The sequence below is a fragment of the Maudiozyma barnettii genome, assembly GCF_903064755.1.
Source record: "Maudiozyma barnettii strain CLIB 1767 genome assembly, contig: KABA2_03, whole genome shotgun sequence".
Taxonomy (NCBI): domain Eukaryota; kingdom Fungi; phylum Ascomycota; class Saccharomycetes; order Saccharomycetales; family Saccharomycetaceae; genus Maudiozyma; species Maudiozyma barnettii.
Genome location: NW_024545240.1, coordinates 1,029,446 through 1,052,598, shown reverse-complemented (window position 1 = coordinate 1,052,598; position 23,153 = coordinate 1,029,446). Strand labels below are relative to the sequence as shown.

Sequence of the window (23,153 nt, the reverse complement as noted above, 5' to 3'; positions counted from 1 at the left end):
CTTTTGTCTTTTCCAGAAACGAAGAGATGTACGCACCAAAAATGCTTTTTCAGTTTTTTCGCTCAAACCTGATGGGAGATCTACAAAGAAGTATGTTACTCTTAGAAATACAAATCGTTTTGTTGAGGGGCATCGAGATAATGGAATTGATGACATAAACTAGAATAGAAAGAAGATAACCATGAAGTGAATGGAAAACAGAAATATCTCGTTGGTGACTTCTACTTGAAAAGTTTTCGTGATTGTTTTTTATTTTATTTTGATATATAAAGAGATTGAAATATTGAATTTGTAAAGATATTATTCGAGTATTATCTTCAATTTTCTTTTTGTTTTATTTACAAGCAATAACAAATAAAGAAATAAAGAAATAATAATTAATAAAGCTTCTCTTATATATTCTTTTCTGTTCTTATTATTATGTCTTGTCTTTTATAATATTTCGGTTTTTAGTCGTTGGACGTGTGTGTGTTAGTCGGCTGTTCAGCACTTTTTAATAATATAATTATTATCACTATTAATTCTACTATTTTTGTTTAATTTCAGAATAAAATGACTTCTGGCACTACAAATACAGATTTCGATATCGAATCCTTACAAAAACAAGGTGGTATAGTGTCCGACAAGAAACTTTATAGTAGTCAATCACAAGATTATTTTGTCGATGACACATCTAGTCATGGTTCTAGCGACGATATCATTATTGAAACTAAATTAGGTTTTATCAATAGGTTTGCTGCAAAGTTAAATACAGAGACTAAAGGTATCGAACCTGTCACAGAAGAAGAACAAAATGATTCCTCATTAATAAATGCTGCCTCTATGTGGTTTTCTGCTAATATGGTGCTTGCCGCTTATTCTATCGGTGGGTTAGGTCCAATGATCTATCAATTAAATTTTGGTACTTCTGTCCTTGTCATTATTTTCTTTAACATTTTAGGATTAGTACCAGTGGCTTTCTTTTCATTGTTTGGTTCAGAATTTGGTTTGAGACAGATGGTCCTATCTAGATATTTGATCGGTAACGTTACAGCAAGAATATTTGCTTTAATTAACGTCATTGCATGTGTTGGTTGGGGTATTGTCAACACTGTCGCGTCTTCTCAATTATTTAATTTATTAGGAGAAAATAGTGGTCACAGATGTCCACTATGGGCCGGTTGTATCATCATTATTGGTGCCACGGTTATGGTTACTTTCTTTGGTTATAGAATTATTCATGTTTATGAAAAATATTCTTGGATTCCAAATTTTGCTGTCTTTCTAGTTATTATCGCTAGATTGAAAATGTCAGGTAATTTCAGTCAAGGTGAATGGACTTCAGGCCCAACTACTGCAGGTAATGTTCTTTCCTTTGGTTCCGCTGTGTTCGGTTTCGCAGCTGGGTGGACCACTTATGCATCCGATTATACCGTATATATGCCAAAGAATACAAACAAATACAAGATTTTCTTCTCATTGGTCGCAGGTCTATCTTTCCCGTTGTTCTTCTGTATGATTTTAGGTGCTGCTTCTGCCATGGGCGCTGTAAATGATCCGACTTGGAATCAATATTACCAAACTAATTCCATGGGTGGTTTAACTTATGCTATTTTGGTACCTAACTCCTTACATGGATTCGGTGAATTCTGTTGCGTTATTCTAGCCTTGTCTACTGTTGCTAACAATGTTCCAAATATGTATACTATTGCATTATCTGCACAATCTATGTGGGAACCATTTTCCAAGATTCCAAGAATCTTGTGGACTTTGGCTGGTAACGGTGCTGCTTTAGGTATCTCCATTGCTGCTGTCTACTATTTTGATGCCTTTATGGAATATTTTATGGATTCCATTGGTTATTACTTGGCTATATATATATCGATCGCCCTTTCAGAACATTTCATCTACAGAAAGAATTCCTTCAAAAATTATAATGTTGAAGATTGGAACGATAATAGTAAGTTACCAATTGGTATTGCAGGTACAGCAGCTTTAATTGTTGGTGCGTTTGGTGTCGCCCTGGGAATGTGTCAATCCTATTGGGTAGGTGAAATTTCTCGTCTAATTGGTGATTATGGTGGTGATATCGGATTTGAGCTAGGTGCATCATGGGCATTCATCATTTACAATATAATACGTCCTTTAGAATTGAAATATTTTGGTCGTTAAGTATATTGATAAATCAAACACAGTAGTATCATCATCAGCATATATTCATAAACACAACAAAAAAAAACTTCATTAGCATTTACATTCATCGTTTCATTTTATAAAATCCTTTTATATATTTTAATATCATTTATTAAATCGATTAGAGAAAGACACTAGAGTTTAATACAACCAACCACTTGTAAGAAAATATATGATTTGTCTTTTCATTGTTCCCACTTTTTAAATAACAACGCTGTATTGACACCGCCAAATCCAAAACTGTTTGAGATTGCATACCTCATATTCTCAACTTTTATTGGATTACCCTTAACTAATTTAATTCTAGAAGAAATTGACTCTGATGGAAGTTCCAGTTCTTCTTTAAGGTTTAATGTATGAGGTATTATACCCGTTTGCAAGGATAAAACTGTAAAGATAGACTCTACTAACCCTGATGCTCCGAGAAGATGGCCCATAGAGCCTTTGTTACTAGATATATACAATGGACTATGGTGTGTGGTAGTTGTATCAGATAAAGTTTTGGAAATAGCCATCAATTCAGCAAGATCGCCCACCGGAGTAGATGTAGCATGTGCGTTAACATAGTTTACTTCATCGACGGTGACATTGGCATTTCTTAAAGCCATCTCGATGGAGAATTGTGCACCTTTGCCGTTTTCCATCGGTGATGTGATATGGTAGGCATCGCTAGACAAGCCGCACCCAACTAATTCTGCTAAAATCTTGACATTAGATTGTCCACTGTGTATCCTTTTTTTAGCATGTTCCAATTCTTCAAGAATCATTACACCTGTCCCTTCACTGATGACAAAACCATCACGTCCTTTGTCGAACGGTCTTGAATTTGAAGTTGTTGAGAGACTCTTAAGTCTGTGGAACCCTGCCACAGTTAATGGATGTAACGAATCCTCTGTTGCGCCCACTATCGCCACATCTGAATAATTATTTTTTATGTTATGATAGCCATCCATAATAGAGTTATTACCAGTTGCACATGCAGTGGAGATTGTTTGAGATGGACCCTTCGAATTGAATTTGATCGAGACAGCACCAGCAATCATATTTCCCAATACTTTCGGTATGAACATTGGCGAGGGTTTTTTATTTTTTAAAGCCATCGATATTGATTCTTCATATATATCATGGATTGCTGGTAATCCAGTACCAACCGAAGTGGAGACTCTATGAGGATTAATTGTCTCCGGAAATTGCCTGTTTGTGTCCAATAATCGAGCTTGGTTCAATGCGTGAAACGTTGCCGCAATAGTAGTTTTCATCATGGACGACATACGCCTATGATCCTGGCTAGTAAACAGAGTATTAACTGAATTCCAATTGTATGGTTTACATTTACCGACTCTTAACCCAGTGGGCAAGTGTTTAATGTGAGGTTCGAATAAAGTTTTATAATTAGGTAAGTGGGATATCTCTGTAAGACATTGTTTAGAGTTTAATAGGTTTGACCATGATTCCTTGACAGAGTTACCCAGTGGAGTAATGCAATCGACTCCTGTGATAACTACTCGTCTTGACATTAATTTACAGCTTAGGCTTTCCGTTATAAGGGTATTTATTTTTTGCTTTCTTTCTTTCTTCGTGGGAAAGATAAACATCCGATTGTAGATAAGTAAATTTGGTCGTTCTATGTTACTAATTTTAAAGGCTGTAAAAAAAAATAAAAAGTTCATTAATATAATTTTAAATTGTAAATAAATAAATATATATATATTTATATAAGTAAAATCAATGTCATTAAGATGAAAGTAGTAATGTCTAAAAATAAAAACCCATGTGTCTTATTTTGTTGCATTACTTTCATTTATATGTCAGTCTGCATTAAGATTATTACCAATTCAAAAGATCATCCTTAGCATATATATAATCTTTGAAAATCAATTCCACTTCATCAGTATTTGAATCATATCCGCCAACAATAATTGATTCAAAGTTTTTAACGATAATATCACATCCCTTTTCTTTCAAAGTATCAGCGTCGAATGTAGTCGCAATACCCACAATTTTACAACCAGCTGCTTTCCCAGCTGCAATCCCTGCAGGAGCATCTTCGAATACAAATACTTTGGATGTACTTGGATCTTCTTTATTTACTGGGAAACCTAAACCGTTTCTACCTTTTAAATAACATTCAGGAGCAGGTTTACCTTGTTTAACACTTGAAGCAGTAATAAAATTTTCTGGTCTTTTAATTCCTAAGAATTTAAACCATTGAGATGCCATTTCAAAAGTACCGGATGTAGCTACAGCCCATTTTTCCTTTGGTAATTTATTCATATCATTACAAAATTGAACGGAACCAGGTACTTGAACAGCAAATTTCCCATATTTTTCAGGGATTGCACCTTCCAATTTAGCGACATATTCATGAGTAGCATAATCTGGTGCAAATTTTGCAATTGCATCATATGTACGCCAACCATGAGAAATTTTAATGACATGTTCTGAATCAAAATAAGGTTTATCCTTACCGAAATCTCTCCACATTTCAGCAATTGCAGGTTGGGAGATAATAATTGTACCATCTACATCTAATAGACAGGCATTGACTTTGACAGATAGGGGTTTTTGTGTTAGAGGCATTTTTTTTTTCTTTTAATTAATTTGTTATTAAGATATGTTTCGATTAACTATCGATAGTTCAAGCAGAATATTGTTATGATGAACTTACTGAATTATAAAATGAGAATTAGTACAAATTCCCGAACCCTTAACCTCACTAATTTTTCTTATTTATATATATATTACAAAAAACAAAAAATTCGATGTATAGAAAGATTATTATTGTGAGAACTCACATGAGAAAGGGGATTTCATCACCAAATTATTCTATCTTGTGCACCCTCTCTCTTTGCGACGTTTGTGATACATAATGATACAAGTGTAAGGCGTAGTAAATAATATAATTTTACAAGGGATGACGATCTCAATATAATAATAGTTGATGATGAAAAATTCGACTTGAAAAGTAAAAAGAGAGCAAAGAGATCAAGGATTATCCTCCAATGTTACAGTTAGTTGGTCTATTTCTCTGATGATATTTTTAAGGAAAAAAAACCGCAAAAAAGTGAGAAACTCCGAAGGGGATTGAGGATTTGTTAACTGTGATTATAACTTACTCACTGCGACAGTCGTAAAATGTCGTAGATTACTCTTAGTTCCTCTATAAATTGCTATTCTTTTCTCAATTGAGATGCACTGTGCTACACAAGGCATTCTCTCTTTATTGTTTTGTACGAGTATATGTTGTTCATATTAGTTTTTGTTAGGTTATATACCTTGAATGTTTCTTGAATATTTATAGTCAGTAAAAGAAATAAAATAATATAGAGTATCTCGGTGTTTATACTACTTGTTCGCTCAAAACATTATATATATCGCAATGCTGTATGCTAACAATCTTATTGAACTACATCACATGAATTACAACAATATTCTCCCGGCGTAATAACAAGAACACACAGGGATATTGTTAATTAGCTACTTGGCGACAATATCTTTCTCTCCTCTTCATTCATAAGAGTAAGCACAAACAAAAAGAGGGTTATATTGTCATAGTAGTAGAATTAATACTCTTGTCCCCCCNTGTCCCCCCCCCCCCCCACTAATAATATAGTTTGTTTATGCAATGAAGGTCTCAATTACAATGATCTTTCCAAAATAATAACCACTAACTAACAGTTTTAAACTGCAATGGAAATTTTCCCACAACGGAAGCGGCGAGGAACGGCCAAAGAACGAAAAAAAAATTGAATTCGCGATTTCCTGAGTGAACACCTTTGAGTGAATTTTCTTAGGGGCAAAGGTACATAGTAATAATAATAACACTACAACTCAACGTCGTCGACAAACAACAACAACAAGAACACCAATTTCATTATATAAGATAGAAGTTCTCCCTTAAAAGAAACTGTTATTATATAGTTACATTTAACACTTACTTTGGTCCAATAATTGAATCGCCAATACAATCATATTACAATGAGTCTGTACTCTAAATCTACCGTTGCACAATTGAAGGAACTTCTAACGCAGAGAAGCTTGCCCTTAGATGGTTTGAAGCAAGATTTAATTTCTAGATTAGAAGAAAATGATAAGACTAATATCGATGCCACCGCTGAACCAGTGGCAGCTACCCCAGTAGTTGAGACTGTCGCCGCTGCTGCTGTTACTGCCCCTGTTATTGATGTTGCTGCTGTTGCTGCTGTCCCTGTCTCAGATCTTATCGAATCCACTACTGAGACAGTTACTACTAACACTACCACTGATAATGCTGATGAACCTGTAGTAGAAACCGTCACTAAAGAAACTGTCGTTGAGGCTGTTACTCCATCACCACAACCTGAACTAACTAAAGAAGAAATTACTAAGTTAGCATTAGAACATTTAGGTAAAAAAGTTCATAGAGCTAAAAAATTCGGATTAGAACAAACTGAAATTGATACTCTTGAAAAATCAATTGCACGTATTGAAAAATTCGGTGTTGATATGCAATCTCCTTTGGCTATAGAACTAGGTTTAGTTAAAAAACCTGTAAATAATCAAAATCGTCAACATAATAAGAACAATACAAAGAAAAATAAGCATAACAACAACAGAGGCAGAGTTACCAAAGGTAACAACAACAACAGAAATAGGCCAAGATACTGAACGAAGCAAAAGAAAATAAGAATAATAACTTATATATTAACATTTGTAACTGTAGTATAGTATAAGATTTATACATAAGAAACAACAACTAAACCTTCAAAGAAAAGACTATCCTTCTCTTCTTTATTTTATATAAGAATGATAATCTAACACATTTAAATATTTTATTTTTCTTGATTTCGTTAATAAGTTTTAATGCAAAGATGATATCAATTCACAAAGTCTATAAAATGAATATAAAAGATATATATATGTGTATAGATTTCTGGTAGCAAAATGAGAAAGAAGAAAAAAAGATTAGTTTTCTTTCACGTTTATTAATTAGAATTGATGGATAGGTTGTGGTAAATTACCATTTTCGAAAGAACTTTTCATTGATAAATTAGTCTTTGGTAAGATATTTAATGGTTTTATTGAATTAATCTTTGGAGCATCATTCTTAGTAGAAATTCTCTTAATGATATCATCGAATAAAGCCACGCTTGGTAATTTTTCCATCGTCGTACCATTCGTTATGGTTGGTTGTGGTGATGTTGATAATAATGATGATATTGGTGCAGGTGCTTGAGCAGGTGCTGGAGTTTCATTAACTTGAAGAGAGACAGAGCTTAACATATTAAGACCATTTAGATTGTTGTTGTTGTTGTTATTTTGTATATCCTGGTATTCCAATTTAATTAAAATTTGAATAATATCATTTAATGGTGATAAAACAGAATCAAATCCAAAATCTTTTACTAAAGAACCAATTATCAAATTAAATATTTTGATTTTATTTGATACAGGTTGGATTGATGATTGTAATAAAATTGGATCGATAGATTGTAAAATATCAATAACAATGTCATTAAATAAATTTTCTGTAATCTTATCAATATAATCTTGTGATGAAGATTTAACTCTTAACATACCCAATAAAGAATCCTTTAAAGTCATTACAAAGTATCTTTCAATGACAAGAGATATGGAGGCTCTTATAGATGTTTGACCTAATGTTTCTAAATTAGCAAATTGTTGTGCGTTTTGTGAATCATAGGATTCAATCGTTGATAGTAATGATGTCGATTGTTGAATATTGGATAATAAGTTTTGTTTTAAATTGAATGGAATTCTTGATTGATCAAATCCATTTTTTATATGTTCTGATAAGTTAATCTTAATGAGTGCTCTTAGCATAGATTTGATAGGTTCATGAATATTATTATTATTATTATTATTTGTTAAAGAAGATGAAGAATTTGAAATAGTTGGTAAAGGTAATGTAACCATACTATTTGAAGTTGAACCTAAACGATGATTCAAAGGTTGTTTTGGTAAGATGAATGTATTATTAGTACCAACAGATGAATTTGTCTTTGCAATCAATTGAGATGGAGAAAATACAGGAGAAAATGTAGTAGATGCAGAATGTATCATATTTTCATTAGAATCATCATTATCTGAAGAAGATGCTGAAGAAGAAGAGAGTGAATTATTATTGTTATTCCCAATCAATAAAGTAGCAATTTTATTTGGAGTAGGTTTACTATAATCCATAGAAGAGATCGAAGAAGATGTAGATGTAGAGGATTGGATAGTATTATTGAATCTGATAGTACTACTAGATGTCGTAATAGATTTATTAGTATCAGTTGAACTATTAATTCTACTTAAAGTTTTCTTCTTAGAACGTTTTCTATTTCTTCTAACGGATTGGACAGCAGCAGTTACTAATTTTTCAAAATCTGAAGTTGAACCCCAAGGATAATTAAATTCACTTCTTAAAATATTAGCAATCTGTTTAATATTATCATCTTGTTCAGATGCTTTTCTTTCACTTAGACCAAAATGATCAATTAAAGCTAATCTTCTACTTGAAAATTTTTTCCATTTTTTTGAATCTGTAAAATTTAAAGCATTTCTTATTTTGTGAGTTGTACCATGTCCTGAATTTTTTGAAATTTTAAATTTATTATCGTCATCCATTATTAACTAAATAAATTTAATATTGTTGTGTATGTGTATATGTATAAGTGAAGAGTAATAATAATAATATGAAAGAAAGAAATAAAAAGATGAAATATAGAAATATTTATATTTATATATATATATATATATATAATTAAATGAGAAAATGTGTCTCTTTATATATAGATGGATGATTCAAGAGAGAGAAGTATTTATTAATAATAAGTTAATAAAATGATTTAAAAATTTAATTTCTTCACATTCCTTCTCTCATCATCGATCAACTAATCGTTTTGTTTAATAACAATGAAAAGTAAGTAAAAAATATAAATATATAATCATGTATAATACGTTATTATTGAGTAAAAGAATGGGAGTTACAAAGAAGTAGAGAGAGAGGGATAGAGGGAGGGGGCATATAAAATACAGTCTTACCACTAACCATAATAATAAGAAATAGGTGACTAAAGGTAATGAATGAATGAATATGTAATGCGCAGACAAAGACAGAGGGCAACAACGAGAAAAAGAAACAAGTATATAATGACGAGTGGCAAAACCCGAAATAACAATAAAAAACTGACAAAATTCTTATGAGAGGAAGAAGAGAATGGGAGGGGGCGGTCATAATAATAGAGAGAGAAAGAGCATTAAGCTGAATATTTTTACATATTATTATTGCTCGAATGGATATAGTCACAAAGAAATAAAGTCATCTAATAAAATAGTAATAAAAAAATGGGCCATCTCTGTTTCTTGCTACATGAGTTTCTTAGTAAATGAAGCGAAGGTGGCTTTTTATTAGCCAATCACTATATAACAAAATATATATTATGTACCGTGAATTTGTTCTTTCAACTTCCGAAAACATAATAGTATTAACAACTGAAAATTAGTAATGAATGAGTCGCTTTAATTATTTGTCATAATATAATATAATGAATGGTTGCCGTTGTTGTACGTGAGTTTCTGTATTTTTTTTTGATTTCAACAATTTTTTTTCTGTGTTTTTCTGGAATATAAAATATTGCGCATATAAATACGTATTTACTACTATATCCGTGGTTATTATATGCCGACGGAGACCGGAAGGATTAAAATAAGTATTTATTTCGGTTATGTAACAACGAAGCGGGGCAAAAAATTGTTTTTTTAGACACATAATAAATATTTATTAACCAAACCAAGTCTTTCGTACGTACATCTTTTATTATCGCTAGAGAGAGAGACTAAACTAATCCTGATTATGACGATATTCTTTCGTAATAATGCGTGTGCTTATTTCATTTTATTTTTGTCCCTATTTATCTCTATGGATATTTGAATGGATTTTTTTTTAAATATATGGACAGATTATATGAAAGCAAGAAAAGAAGAGTCTTCCGAACTGATCCGATTAATTTATTTTTTAAAAAAGAGAGGAACCCGGATATAATAAGAACTTAAGAAATGGCATCAATATTATTATATTCATATCTATGTTTATTTCTTGTATAAACCGTTACGTGTTGAGTAATTTTATTTTTCTGTCTCTCTCCCTCTAAGAAAAAAAAAAGGATTCACATCACATGTCTCTTGTCTCCCATAGCAAAGAGATTATATTGTTGAGAATTATTGGATCAGACAGACTCAACTATAAGAACAACTATTGTTATAATAGTATAATGGTGTAGGATGCATATAGAAACTGCACCCATACACTACGGAGAAAAATGGAGAAACAAAAAGAGCTGATTCTTTTTGTTTCTCAGAGATACTGCCGTGGCGATACGATTCCGCTTCTTTTCTTTGTACTAAATTTCTTTTTTCAACAGTATTAACTAGATATATAATTTTTTTGATTTGGTTGAAATGAGTCTTTCGGCCACGCAAGATTCTGGGAAAAGACTCAATTTTATTCTTGTTGTCGCATTCATTTTCTTGATTCTCCAATCTTAAGAATTATTAACTGTGTTTGCTACTTACCATCCTGGAAATTATTTTCTTTTTTTTATTCATTGTAAATGATTATACAATAATAAAGAATTTTACTACTAATCTCTCTGACGAATAAATAATAATCATATGGTAATTGTATTATTGTATTATTGTATTATTGTATTATTGTATTATTGTATTATTGTATTATTGTATTCAACTTAGAAATTAAAAATTCTTTACGAGCATTCATCCCATCATGAGCACCAAATGAATCAAATCGCAGAAAGAAAGAAAGAAAAAAGGTCACTCGTAGTAAAAATGAAATGAAATTAAATAAAATAAAAAAGCAACTTACAATTGACACATAAACGTTCATACAATGTTTTATGGTCGTTCCAAAAAAATATTATGATAATAATATTTGTACCATTTTTTTCTTTCTCTCAGTTGATTCTCTTAAATTACCATACATGACTTACTGCCTGCTATTCACGAACTGTGTCTCTCATATCTTGGGGTGAGATTTACCTTATTAAGAACATAAAGTACGATATTAGGACATAAAGATGGCGGTACTACGAGGCAAACACTATCTTTTAAATCATCATCCCTCATATAATTTTTATTTTACGTGTGTCTCCCCCTTCTTCTCTTTCTTCGTTCAATTTATGATCCCAAGGATATAGTGCGGCGTTTGCCCTTCCTCCTTGTTCTTTCCTGATCTTACATTTGTCTCATCATCATTTTTGTTTGTTTGTTTGTGTTCAAGGGATGGTTACTGCAAGACTTTCTGTGTGTGTCTCCTTCTATAACAAATCGAATTATATGTATGTTACACCCATCCATATTAGCCACACGCACAGACATATTTTAGAAGGAAACAAAAAGGAAACCGTTGTATTTTTTACTCTTGGATTGCCCCGCACCTTGCAAAAAAAGAAGGTGCTTATTTGTTTCTTAGGCGGATCGTTCATTTTATTTTTGTTTTTCTTGAAATTTGTTCGGCCGAAGTTTCTCTTTTTCACTATCTTTCTTCTCCCCATATTTCAAACAATATATATATCGTGACTTCATTCCGTTCCGCGGGTTGTTGGTTGGCCGCCCCGATTATCCTTTTTAATCTGGGCTTAGTCGGAATACCATATCAGCCGTGGCAAAAAGGGAAACCTGAAAGACGCCCCCTCCTCCCCCCAGATGAGCTGAGCTGAGGGGACGGATCCAAGAAGGAGGAAAGGCGGTATCCTGATTTGATCTGATTTGATTTTCTTGTATATACAAAGGACTAGATATCAAACATTTACATTTTGGTTTTGTTTTGTTTTCATAGTAAGCTTTTACAGATCTGAAGTTTCTAGCTATATCTATACACTTCTATGATTCTTGAATTATTATCATATAATTAAATAAAGAAATATAATATTTATGTATTAAAAAAAGAAATATATATTGTTATGTATATGAGATAAAATAATATAATATAGCGCTTATTATTTGATTGATTGATTGATTAAATCTTAAGGAAGGCGAAGAAAAAGATATATCTATTATAATTTACTCTTTTCCTTGAATTGATCCTCCGTAACACCTTCACCCATGGCAGCAGTAGCACTAACACCACCTTGTGCAAGTTTTAAAATACCATCAATATATTCTGCACCTGACCATTTTTGATGCTTCAAAACATCAACACCATCATCCATTTCCTTTTGTTGAATATTTTGTGCATATGCTTTCATACCATCTTTTTGGAAATCTCTTGCAAATGCATTGATTGATAATGCTGTAGTATGAATACCTGCTAATGTAATAAATTGCCAAACATAGCCTAATTTACCTAATCTATCAATAAATGTATATTGTTCATCAACTGACATAGCTTTTTGCCAATTAAATGATGGAGATAAATTATAAGCTAACCATTTATTTGGATACATTGCTTTAACACCTTCAGAAAATTCAATAGCTTGTTCATAATCTGGATAATTAGATTCCATCCACACTAAATCAGCATATGGTGCAAATGCACGAGCTCTCATTACTGCACATTGTGTACCACCTCTATAACGATATAAACCTTCACGAACTCTTGGTAATTCCCAATTGAAGTATAATTCATAACCTAATAATTCTTGAGCTAATTTACGAGCTTCACGATTAGAAGTTTCAGTTAATGGACCAATTTTAGAATTGAATTGTTCAATTAACGCTTGTTTATTAGTAATATTTGAATCATTAGTAACTGCATCAGCAAAAGCTTCATGGAATAATTTTAATCCAGCTTTTTCGCTCCATTCTTTTTCAATTTGAGAAAGTTTATTACCATCAGCACCTTGACTGATAGCAATTTCTAAAGTTTCAGCTAATGAATATTCTAAATCTGGATTAGTGGCACCAACAATGAAATAGTGATCTCTAGAATCAATGGTTGAACTAATTAAAGTAGCAGCCTCAGAATCAGAACGTGCAACAATAACTAAGTTAGAATTCATAACATCAGCACACATTCTAATAGTAACTAATCTGTTAATATGTTCTTGAACAGGAATAACACAACGTCCTGCCATATGACCACATTTTTTGTTGGTAGATGTTTGATCTTCCATATGAATACCTGCAGCACCACGTTCAATAAACATCTTAGTCAATTTATAAACAGCGGTTAACCCACCATGGCCTGCATCTGCGTCTGCAACAATCGGAGTTAAATAATCAATGTTTGAACCCATTTCTTCTAATTGAGCTGGAGATGTAGCATTTCCTCTAACTTCGAATTGTTTTCTGTCATGAAATTGTTGAGCTTTGAATATATGATCAACCTTGTTTGGAACAGTATCCATAGGATAATCTGCTAAATCTGGACCTGGTTCATTTGAAGTAGATGCAGTTGAAGAACATTGCCAGCCTGAGATATAAATAGTGTCTAAATATTTAGCCATTTGAGTAATTTGAACTGGATCCATTACACCAAAAGTTCTTGAAGCTGTGCCATCATCATTATGTTTTGCTAGAACTTTAAATAATTTATCGGCCATAATAGAAGATGGATAAGTGACAGTTTCGAAAGTACCACGTCTTAAAGCAATATCCTTTGCAGAATAATTTCTACGGGTTTGACTCCAACGTGGTCCAGACCACCATTGTTCAATTTCCTTGACTTCATTTTGAAGTTGAGTTTGAAGTTGTTCAAATTCGTTAGCTTGATTATTTGTTGAAATTGGCATGTTTTGGGTATATTTCTTATATCTATTGTTATATTATTGTATATAGATGTGTATATCTATGTATATATATTAGAAAGAGTTAAATTTTAAAATAGAAATAAAGGGAAAGTTAAACAATTGAATGATTTGATTAGAATTTCAACCTCCTTTTTATATTAAATATAATCTGACAACCTTTTCGAATTCTAACACTTGAGTCATCATATCCACTATTCCTCAAAAATAAATATATAAAAAAACAAAGTTAAATAGTTTTAACATTACTCGAAGGATACATAGTATGGATACAATATACTAAATGAAAAATAATCAATCCCTTTCTTACGTGATTTAATATGTATTATAACTGGTACAAATTATATTACTTTGATTTTATTCATGGTATTAAGGAACAAATAAATTGTCTAACAAAGAGAACCCATCCGCATTAAAATTTAACCACAGTAGTTTCGTCATAATCACCATCATTCATTACTAGAAATATTAATTAACCTTTAATTTCAAGACACAAAACAGATATTCATGTTCTATCGAATTTAACAATAGTAATCATATATCATCATCTACGCCTACATAAACTTTCTGCCCCTCTGTATCTTTAAATTAACAGTCATTTGTCTTCCTTTAACAAACAAAAACGATATGTCCGGACTAATGGAAACAATATTTAATCATTTTCGCATGAATGGGATATAATTAAATGGTTGAAATTGATCTTTAGACTCTTATTAGCGGTAACGCTAGATACGTTACGGTATTTCAAAGTTAAATAGTTAGTTCCACTTCATCCTTAGGTGACATTTCCCTTTTTTTACTCATACTTGTGTGACACCTTACGGACTAACGGGAAGTGTAAACATATAATGCATACAATGTCTAATAATTTCTCCTAGAGTGCGCGTGTGACCTTTATCTTCGTCTCGAGTTATCCAAGGAAAAAGGGAAGAAAGAAAACGAGAAATTTGGGAAAAAAGGGAAAAAATTTAATTTTTGGTCACATGACTTACCAAATTCAAAAAAAAATAACGACACCAGCAGGATTTGAACCAGCGCGGGCAGAGCCCAACAGATTTCAAGTCTGTCGCCTTAACCACTCGGCCATAGTGCCTATACAATTTTAATTGAAAATTAAATCTCCTTTTATTGATAATTAGTACTCCGGGTAACCCTTTCTATAAAAGTGTATAATTTGTCTTATTGGTAGTTTGAAATCATTAAAAGTACTCGACATTATTTATAAATAAAAGAAGTTATTACACACTTTGTATTTTTAATAGTGTTGTTACCCAATCTAAAGAAACAGGTAATACTAACAGCACATTTTTGTTTATATTTTTGGCAAAGTTATTGATAATAACTGCTTATCATCTACTCTTAATAACACTCTAATACAATATAATGTAGGGAATATGATACTAAATAAAAAGTTTAAATGGTATACTGACATTATTTACGTTAAAATTTCAAGTTGAAAATTGGTTAATACCATCAGAAGATGCAGTTATTAGTAACTATTTTAGAAGTAGTGTAGATCTTTCAGTTTACATTTTCTTGACAGAAATTGTGTAAGTTAGATTTTATTGGTTCTATAAATTATATACAATATAAAAAATCACTTACAAAAATAAGAAAACCATAATAAATAATATTTGCTTTATTTTAAACATTAGTATTCAGTCTACACCTACTCCTCTCTTCCTAACACTACAAATAATGAACGAATCAAGATCTAATTCTATTATGTCTACTTCAGTACATTTCTTCAATCTGAGGGTTATATTGATCAATCCAAGTATATTTAAAACTGAGCAGAAGCTTGCATAGTAGAGTTATATCTGGATTCGTTTATTGTTAATTGTTATGGGAAGAGGTTTATTAACAGCTTTAATATAAATAGTTAAAGTCAAGCAATTATTATATCTTAATCATTTCTATTATTTGGAAATAGTTTTTATTATTATATAAAATTTTATAGAAGAAATGGATTCTAACATAGAATGCAAGTTTGGAATTCTGTGTCTTTATATATTATTTTGAAGAGAATCTGAGATAGAGTTTTCCCCTCTATTAGTCTCTTCAAACTTTGATTGTTTTAATCCGGACATTTTTAATATGATAATCGATCGGTCTCTTTATATTATATATAAGTTAAATATTGAAGAACATTTAATATTTTATATATATTATATAAGAGCTTCTTTTTATTATCAATGAGTTAATGTGAATAAAGGATTTTCTTTACCTATATTGAAATTAAGGGAGTTATATTACCCTTAATTTATGACATATTTATTTTCTTGAAACTCTGTTTAGTTCTTATTATCTCTAGGACATTTGAGATATCTGTTCCTTCGTACTTTTTTTTAGTTCTTGTTTTGTTTGATCACAATAATACCATTAGTTGGAATATGTGAAAATTAGAACATTAAAATACTTTAAGATTCAGTAAATTATATCATACATTTAACTTAAAAAATCATTATATATCTTCATTTCTGTATACAAAAAAAAGTAAGGCAATCGAACAATCAAAGCTCAAAACTTCAAGATCTACTGATTCAAACCACTATATATTAACTTCTCTTCTTTCTTTTGGGGAGTTAATCGATGAAGAGAGAGAGAGAGAGAGAGAGAGAGAAAATTCATAAATAAACACAATAAGAAGTAGAGGGTGTCTCTATTTTGTGATATGAATATATATGTGGAAAGTCACATTGAAATTTCTATTACCATTAACATTTAAACAAGTAATGTACTAAAAAATAAACATAAAATAGAAAATTGGAAGTTGATCAATCCTCCTCTTAAGGAACTCCGAAGAAAATAAACAAATGTTAATAATAGAGATGGGTAGATAATATTCTGTGAAAAGGAAAAACATTTAGGAAGTCGAGTTTTGTAAGTAAGTTCTATATGCAGTGTTAAGTGTTATATATTTTTGAAAGGTTATAATTGAGAGTATCATCATTGCTTTGTAAGAACTTGGTTTTGGTGTCTAAGTTGTCAATATATACAAGTCATATTTCTTTTTGTAATTACCAATTGGTGTCACCTAAATTCAATTAAATTTAATTTATGAAAAACAGTATTTCCATCGAGAACATAAGATGCTATCAAATTCGATAATAACAAGGGGGGTCACCAGGGCAGGTTGTAGATACTAAAACAAAAGAATTGATATATCGGTATGTTCCCAAAATATGTAAATGAGAACATTAATTAGCACGAGACGTATATTATAGTTGTTACTCTTCCAGGAGCCACCCGTCTAAAAGGAAGAAACAGCCGCCAGTGCCACTGTAGGCATTTTTTATTTGAATCCGGGGTAATGAACATTGACCACTCACATAAACGCAGCCCCCTCTAACCGATAGCAAGGGGCAGAATTAGAAAAGGAGATGGCCGCGATGAAAGACAAAATAAAGAGAGAAAGAGAGAGAAACTATAGGTATACAGTATTTTTTAAAAGCGTGGGGAGCAGCACTCTCCTTGTTTGTTAAGATGGGCACCTAGTTTAATAGAAATAGAATGTCACAAGATAAAGAAGGGGGGCCGAATGTTATTGATGGACAGCTAATCAACAGAGGAAAAGAACAAAATGGAAGATATTATTTATTTATCACTCTTTGTTGTCTCCCCCGGGGAAGGAAGTCGTTACAACTATTACTATTACTATTCTTTCTAAAGATTTGCATTAAACATCAATAATTTTTACTGAAAGCTATATAGATATTTATTTTAGAGAAGTTCAACGCGGAATCGATTTACTGATATCAACGTTATAGCTTTCCCACTTCATATGCTGTCAGTTTGTTTCTTGTATTTATGGGGGGAGTGGGGAGTGGGGAATCGTCTAAGTGGGTGGATTTTAGGGGATGTCATAGCAATATTATTATAATATTGTCGCGTTTTCCTTCACTAACTTAACTTGATGTCTCCCCGGGAAACCAGGGGAAATATGGGGGGTGCTCAATATTTCCTTATATAATATTTTAGTATTAAATTCTGGTTCAAGGGGTAGTCGCATGGGATGAACTTATGACGATAAGTGCTCCGTAACAAAAAATTATGTCAATCATCATACTAAAATGGAAAATAATAACAATTCATAGCCGTCTATTGAGATGGCTTGTTATTTAAAATGTATTTCATTTTGAAACATATATAAGTGTATGGTATATTAGTTCAAATGAAATAAATCCTTGAAAATTTCAATATTTCTTTATTTTTGTTTTTATTTTCTTTGTATTACTTGGTTTATAAAAAACCAAAGATATTTTACATATATACACACATATTATTGTTATATCTTTTTTTAAAAACACTTATTATCTTACAAATCAATTCCTATAAAATATGACTAAGCACGAAAAGAAGGTTAAGGTCTCCACTGTTACCGATAAGAACGGTGAAAAAGTTAAGGTCTTTGAAGATTTAGACAGTTTTGAAAATTTCGTAAAGAATAGTGCTGACGATAATGAATTCGAAAACGTACGTTGTCAATTGAATTATTATCCACCTTTCATCATGCATGAAACTCATGATGATCCAGATAAGATTAAAGAAACTGAAAACTCACATTCTAAGAAGTTTGTACGTCATTTACATCAACATGTAGAAAAACATCTACTGAAGGATATTGGTAATTATTTCCATCAACCTTTAAAATTCAAGGATCATCATAAAAAAGAAGATTTTGACCATATCACTTGGTCTTATAATGATGAAGCTACTTTGAATGATAAACATTTCAATTTGAATATCGAAGTAACTTGTCATCATGATGATGCAATGGTTGCTGTCGATTATAAGACATCTCCAATTGTCTAATTTATTTTGAATTTGGATTAACGAACACCCACTTTTTATTTTTAATGAAACGACCCCACGCCATCTGCAATAGATCAAATAATCTTAATAATAATGATATGAATTATATATTTATGCTAACTTAGCTTTGTTTGTTTGTTTATATGGATAAGTAAATATTTTGTAAATATTTTATTTAATTTATATTTATAAAGATTTGATATATTGAATATACTCATTTAACATATGAACATGATATGACTTTTATTGTTATTTAATTTGAAAATTGTTGTAAACCATCATCTTCATTTTTTTATTTACTGAAGTACTATCATTTGCACTACACAAGATCCGTCCTAAAGCTAACAAAATATAAATATTTCAAAAAAATAAGAATTAAAAGACATTTCATAGAATCATGATTTTGGTTCTCTCATTAAAATCAAATAACCCTAAAAACTTTTAAATATATAATAATCTCTATGAATTAATAGAACGAATGCCACTGATATTTATCAATATATATATGGATGTGTAATGTCTTCAGTACTCTACATCTAAACTCCTAATCTTATTCATTTTATTACCCACATAACAAACGATTATATATATATATATTATCAAGTTACCAATACATTTATAATATGATTCACGTTTAACAATTTTCTTCTCTAACTCCTCTAACTCTTATGTGACACATTGTTTAAGTAATCTAACTATCGCAAACAAAACAAGGAATTCGGTCCTCCTATTATAATTACCTAAACAGGAAATAATACCGCACTTTTTCAAAAAATTTCCAGAATTTTCTTTACTACGAAAATAATATTGTAAACATAGTCGTGCAGAATGAGTAAAATGAATTATTTTCTTCTTTTCAAAATTTTTCTTTTTTTATTTTGGTTTTGGTGTGATTTCTGTTTAGTGGAAAAATTAAAGCCAGATTAGATAGACACACAAATATATATATATATTTACCTCATTAACTATCGCCACCCTCTAAGAATAAGTGCCTTTTACATTGTTGATCCACTACATAATAAATAATCAACATATTTTAAGCGAAAATTAAATAGGAAATCAAAAGTTTACTCTTAAACTTTTCTAAGTTACCTATTTCCCTTAATACATACTCCCTCCCTTTCGATATAATCCAACACTATTTTGTCACATTATTTAGGAATTACGTAAATCTCAATTTCGATCCTTAATATAATCACAAATAAATAATAAACAACATACACTTTTATTACTACAAAAATAAGAAGCATGGCTACTCACGCACAAGAAACATTCCATGCATTTCAAAATGCTGTGGCTCATAATATGGGAAATTTCGATGAAGCTTTAATGTCCGATGATGAAGAAGAAGACTATTGTCCTTTATGTATCGAACCATTAGATATCACAGATAAGAATTTTTTCCCATGCCCTTGTGGTTATCAAATTTGCCAGTTCTGTTACAATAATATTAGACAAAATCCTGAATTAAATGGTAGATGTCCTGCATGTCGTAGAAAATATGACGATGAAGGTGTACGATACGTAGTATTATCTGCTGAAGAGATCAAGATGGAAAGATCTAATCAAGCCAAGAAAGATCGTGAAAGAAAACAAAGAGAAAAAGAACGTAAAGAAAATGAGTTTAGTAATAGAAAACATTTGGCCGGTGTTAGAGTCATTCAAAAAAATTTAGTTTATGTTGTGGGTGTTAATCCCCAAGTTCCTTACGATGAAGTTTCAAGTACTTTAAGATCAGATAAATATTTTGGTCAATACGGTAGGATTAATAAAATCGTAGTGAATAGAAAAAATCCTCATGGTAGTGATAATTCTCATCATCATACACCTGGATACGGTGTTTATATTACCTTTGCATCGAAGGATGACGCAGCAAAATGTATCGCCAAAGTAGATGGTACTTATATGGATGGAAGATTAATTAAAGCAGCATATGGTACAACGAAATATTGTTCTTCATATTTAAGAGGTCTATCATGTCCAAATCCAAATTGTATGTTCTTACATGAACCTGGTGAAGAGGCCGATTCATTTAATAAACGAGAAATGCATGGTAAACAACAACAACAACAGCAACAACAACATGGCGTTGTTGTCGGAAGTGGTTCTTCTCCAAGTAACATATATGGTAAATCTTCCTCAGGAAATGCTATTAACAATGGATTATCTACATTGAATACTTATACATCCGGAACACCTTCTCCTGCATTAGCAAAGGCTCAATTACATCACGATGGCAATCTCGGTAATGCAGTATTGACACCAGCTCCAAAACCAAGTGGTGCAAATCCATGGGGTGTTAGTCAAGCTTCTACACCAGTGACTTCTTTGAATTTATCTAAAAACCTAAGTGGTAATCATTTACCAACTTTAGCGGATGCATTAACATCTCATAATAACAATTCCCAGGTGAATTTACAATCTAACTTTCAAAACAATGATAATGATAGTAATATTACCAAATCTAGTGCTATCAGCACCACCAGCACCAGCACTACTAATGAGAAATCTCATAACAAGAAGAAAAACAACAACTCAACAGTTGAACAAACTTATATTGATCCTTACGATTCTCTTGGCAGTGCAGTGAAATTTATGGATGAAACTATTAAGAAATTTTCTTCATATGAGAATTGTAATATTAAATTAAAGTCAAGTGTTACAAAAAACCCAACATATCATAGTTATCCGTCATTATTTACATGGAATAATGTTGAACCATCTAAGAAATGTGATAGAGTATTAACAAAAAAATTGATAGATATATTAGCTATAAAACCAACTGATTACTCTACATCAGTATTACAATTCTTACAATCTGTTAGTAACAACAATGCTAACAATACCAATCTAACTCCATTACCTTTACCATTAGATGGTGAATTAAGTTCTAGTTCTAGTACCCCATTACCTCAAAGTAACATCAGTATGCAAATCCAACCACCTCAAGGCATTGCCGTAGGTAGAACTATGCCACCATCTCCACCAGGTATGTTCTCTAATGGTAGTACTCCAGATGCTCTCGGGAAAGACAGTGCTACTCCAACTAACAACTCATCCGATCTACTGAATCAATTGATTAATGGCAGAAGTGTCACAGCAAACAACTAATAGTTTGTAAGATTGATTAACAATATATATATATAGATAGATATATAAAAATATAAAAACAAGAAAAAAAAAATTATTAAATTTCTGATCAAAATCCATAGGTTTGCATTATTAACAATGTTAATGTCCGAACGTCATCAATATTATATAGAGGTTTTATAGTTTCCTTTAAAAGAAAAAGATTGGACATCCAAAGTTAATAAAGCGAAAAAAAAGAATATTAGCGTTATCTACATAAAATTAATATTTTGCTAATATTGTTCTATTTAAAACATAATAGCAAATACATACACAAGAACAAACAAAAGGATATTTAAACATCGACAACAGCATGTATAATCTTTCTAAATATCCTAATGATGTTGCACAATTATTTGCGCCACCGCCGCCATTACCTTATAAAAATCCGATAGATTATCCACCCCAGGAAAGGCGAACAATATCTGATATTTCACCAGTGAGTAAGATATTAGAGAAAGAACTCTCTGAATATTATAAACAATTCCCAAAGGGAACTCCAAATCGTCAATTTCAACCACAGACAAATATAAAGCACCGATTACGTCGGAATAATAAACTCATACAAGAGAGACTTCGTCAATGGGATCCTAATAATGATATTCATATGGCACAAACTGATCCATTTCGTACTATATTTGTTGGTCGATTACCATATACTGCTACAGAAGTTGATTTACAGAAAGTATTTGGTAATTATGGGGCCATAGAGAAAATACGTGTAGTGAGAGATAGAGAATCAAATTCTAAAGGGTATGGTTTTGTTGTATTTGTAGATCCGATGGCTGCCAAGACTACGACAAGGGAATGCGGTGTACATAGAGGTATTGAGATTAGTGGACATCGTTGTATTGTTGATATTGAACGTGGTCGTACAACTAAATATTTTACACCACGTAGGTTAGGTGGTGGACTTGGTGGAAGAGGTTATACACAACAAAATCAATCATTACCTCAAAGTCAATTCTCTTCACAACACTCGAGGGTACCATTCAATAGACCTAGTAGATTTACAAGGGGTCCTATACCGCAACATCAGCCATATCAAGATGAGATTCCTCTCGAATCTGTTGCAACAACTAGTTATAAATCTCGTACTACAAGAACCCTGGATAATAATGATAATTCGGCAAAAAGTGAGATGCCAGATTATTAAGTACTGACATACATACATACATATATATATATATCATAATGATACATACATAATAATAAAAATGGTTAATTTAAAGTAAACCAAAGGTATATATTTCGTGGCCGTACGAATATAGATAGATTCATTAGATA

The 23,153-nt window shown here is 31.4% G+C and overlaps 9 protein-coding genes and 1 non-coding gene across 10 annotated transcripts; 5 read left to right on the top strand and 5 right to left on the bottom strand.

The window, feature by feature from the left end:
* Positions 1-552: 552 nt before the first annotated feature.
* On the top strand, positions 553-2,151 carry KABA2_03S10692 (cytosine permease; the record flags this gene model as incomplete). The annotated part of the gene is made up of 1 exon (XM_041549931.1): positions 553-2,151. The coding sequence occupies one exon, from the start codon at positions 553-555 to the stop codon at positions 2,149-2,151; it is 1,599 nt and encodes a 532-aa protein (XP_041405865.1).
* A 206-nt stretch (positions 2,152-2,357) lies between these two features.
* CEM1 (fatty acid synthase CEM1) lies at positions 2,358-3,689 on the bottom strand (the record flags this gene model as incomplete). Its single annotated transcript, XM_041549930.1, has 1 exon — positions 2,358-3,689. One exon carries the CDS (start codon positions 3,687-3,689, stop codon positions 2,358-2,360), a length of 1,332 nt encoding a protein of 443 aa, XP_041405864.1.
* Positions 3,690-3,999: 310 nt separating this feature from the next.
* GPP2 (glycerol-1-phosphatase HOR2) lies at positions 4,000-4,752 on the bottom strand (the record flags this gene model as incomplete). Its single annotated transcript, XM_041549929.1, has 1 exon — positions 4,000-4,752. One exon carries the CDS (start codon positions 4,750-4,752, stop codon positions 4,000-4,002), a length of 753 nt encoding a protein of 250 aa, XP_041405863.1.
* A 1,398-nt stretch (positions 4,753-6,150) lies between these two features.
* THO1 (Tho1p) lies at positions 6,151-6,819 on the top strand (the record flags this gene model as incomplete). The annotated part of the gene is made up of 1 exon (XM_041549928.1): positions 6,151-6,819. The coding sequence occupies one exon, from the start codon at positions 6,151-6,153 to the stop codon at positions 6,817-6,819; it is 669 nt and encodes a 222-aa protein (XP_041405862.1).
* A 321-nt stretch (positions 6,820-7,140) lies between these two features.
* Positions 7,141-8,784, bottom strand: VHR2 (Vhr2p; the record flags this gene model as incomplete). Its single annotated transcript, XM_041549927.1, has 1 exon — positions 7,141-8,784. The coding sequence occupies one exon, from the start codon at positions 8,782-8,784 to the stop codon at positions 7,141-7,143; it is 1,644 nt and encodes a 547-aa protein (XP_041405861.1).
* A 3,446-nt stretch (positions 8,785-12,230) lies between these two features.
* On the bottom strand, positions 12,231-13,907 carry ICL1 (isocitrate lyase 1; the record flags this gene model as incomplete). The annotated part of the gene is made up of 1 exon (XM_041549926.1): positions 12,231-13,907. The coding sequence occupies one exon, from the start codon at positions 13,905-13,907 to the stop codon at positions 12,231-12,233; it is 1,677 nt and encodes a 558-aa protein (XP_041405860.1).
* A 1,026-nt stretch (positions 13,908-14,933) lies between these two features.
* KABA2_03S10560 lies at positions 14,934-15,015 on the bottom strand. Its single transcript has one exon. It is a non-coding gene; the product is annotated as a tRNA-Ser (tRNA).
* Positions 15,016-18,263: 3,248 nt separating this feature from the next.
* Positions 18,264-18,737, top strand: RGI1 (Rgi1p; the record flags this gene model as incomplete). The annotated part of the gene is made up of 1 exon (XM_041549925.1): positions 18,264-18,737. The coding sequence occupies one exon, from the start codon at positions 18,264-18,266 to the stop codon at positions 18,735-18,737; it is 474 nt and encodes a 157-aa protein (XP_041405859.1).
* Positions 18,738-19,985: 1,248 nt separating this feature from the next.
* Positions 19,986-21,848, top strand: MOT2 (CCR4-NOT core ubiquitin-protein ligase subunit MOT2; the record flags this gene model as incomplete). The annotated part of the gene is made up of 1 exon (XM_041549924.1): positions 19,986-21,848. One exon carries the CDS (start codon positions 19,986-19,988, stop codon positions 21,846-21,848), a length of 1,863 nt encoding a protein of 620 aa, XP_041405858.1.
* Positions 21,849-22,179: 331 nt separating this feature from the next.
* SNP1 (U1 snRNP complex subunit SNP1) lies at positions 22,180-23,022 on the top strand (the record flags this gene model as incomplete). The annotated part of the gene is made up of 1 exon (XM_041549923.1): positions 22,180-23,022. One exon carries the CDS (start codon positions 22,180-22,182, stop codon positions 23,020-23,022), a length of 843 nt encoding a protein of 280 aa, XP_041405857.1.
* Between the last annotated feature and the right edge of the window lie 131 nt (positions 23,023-23,153).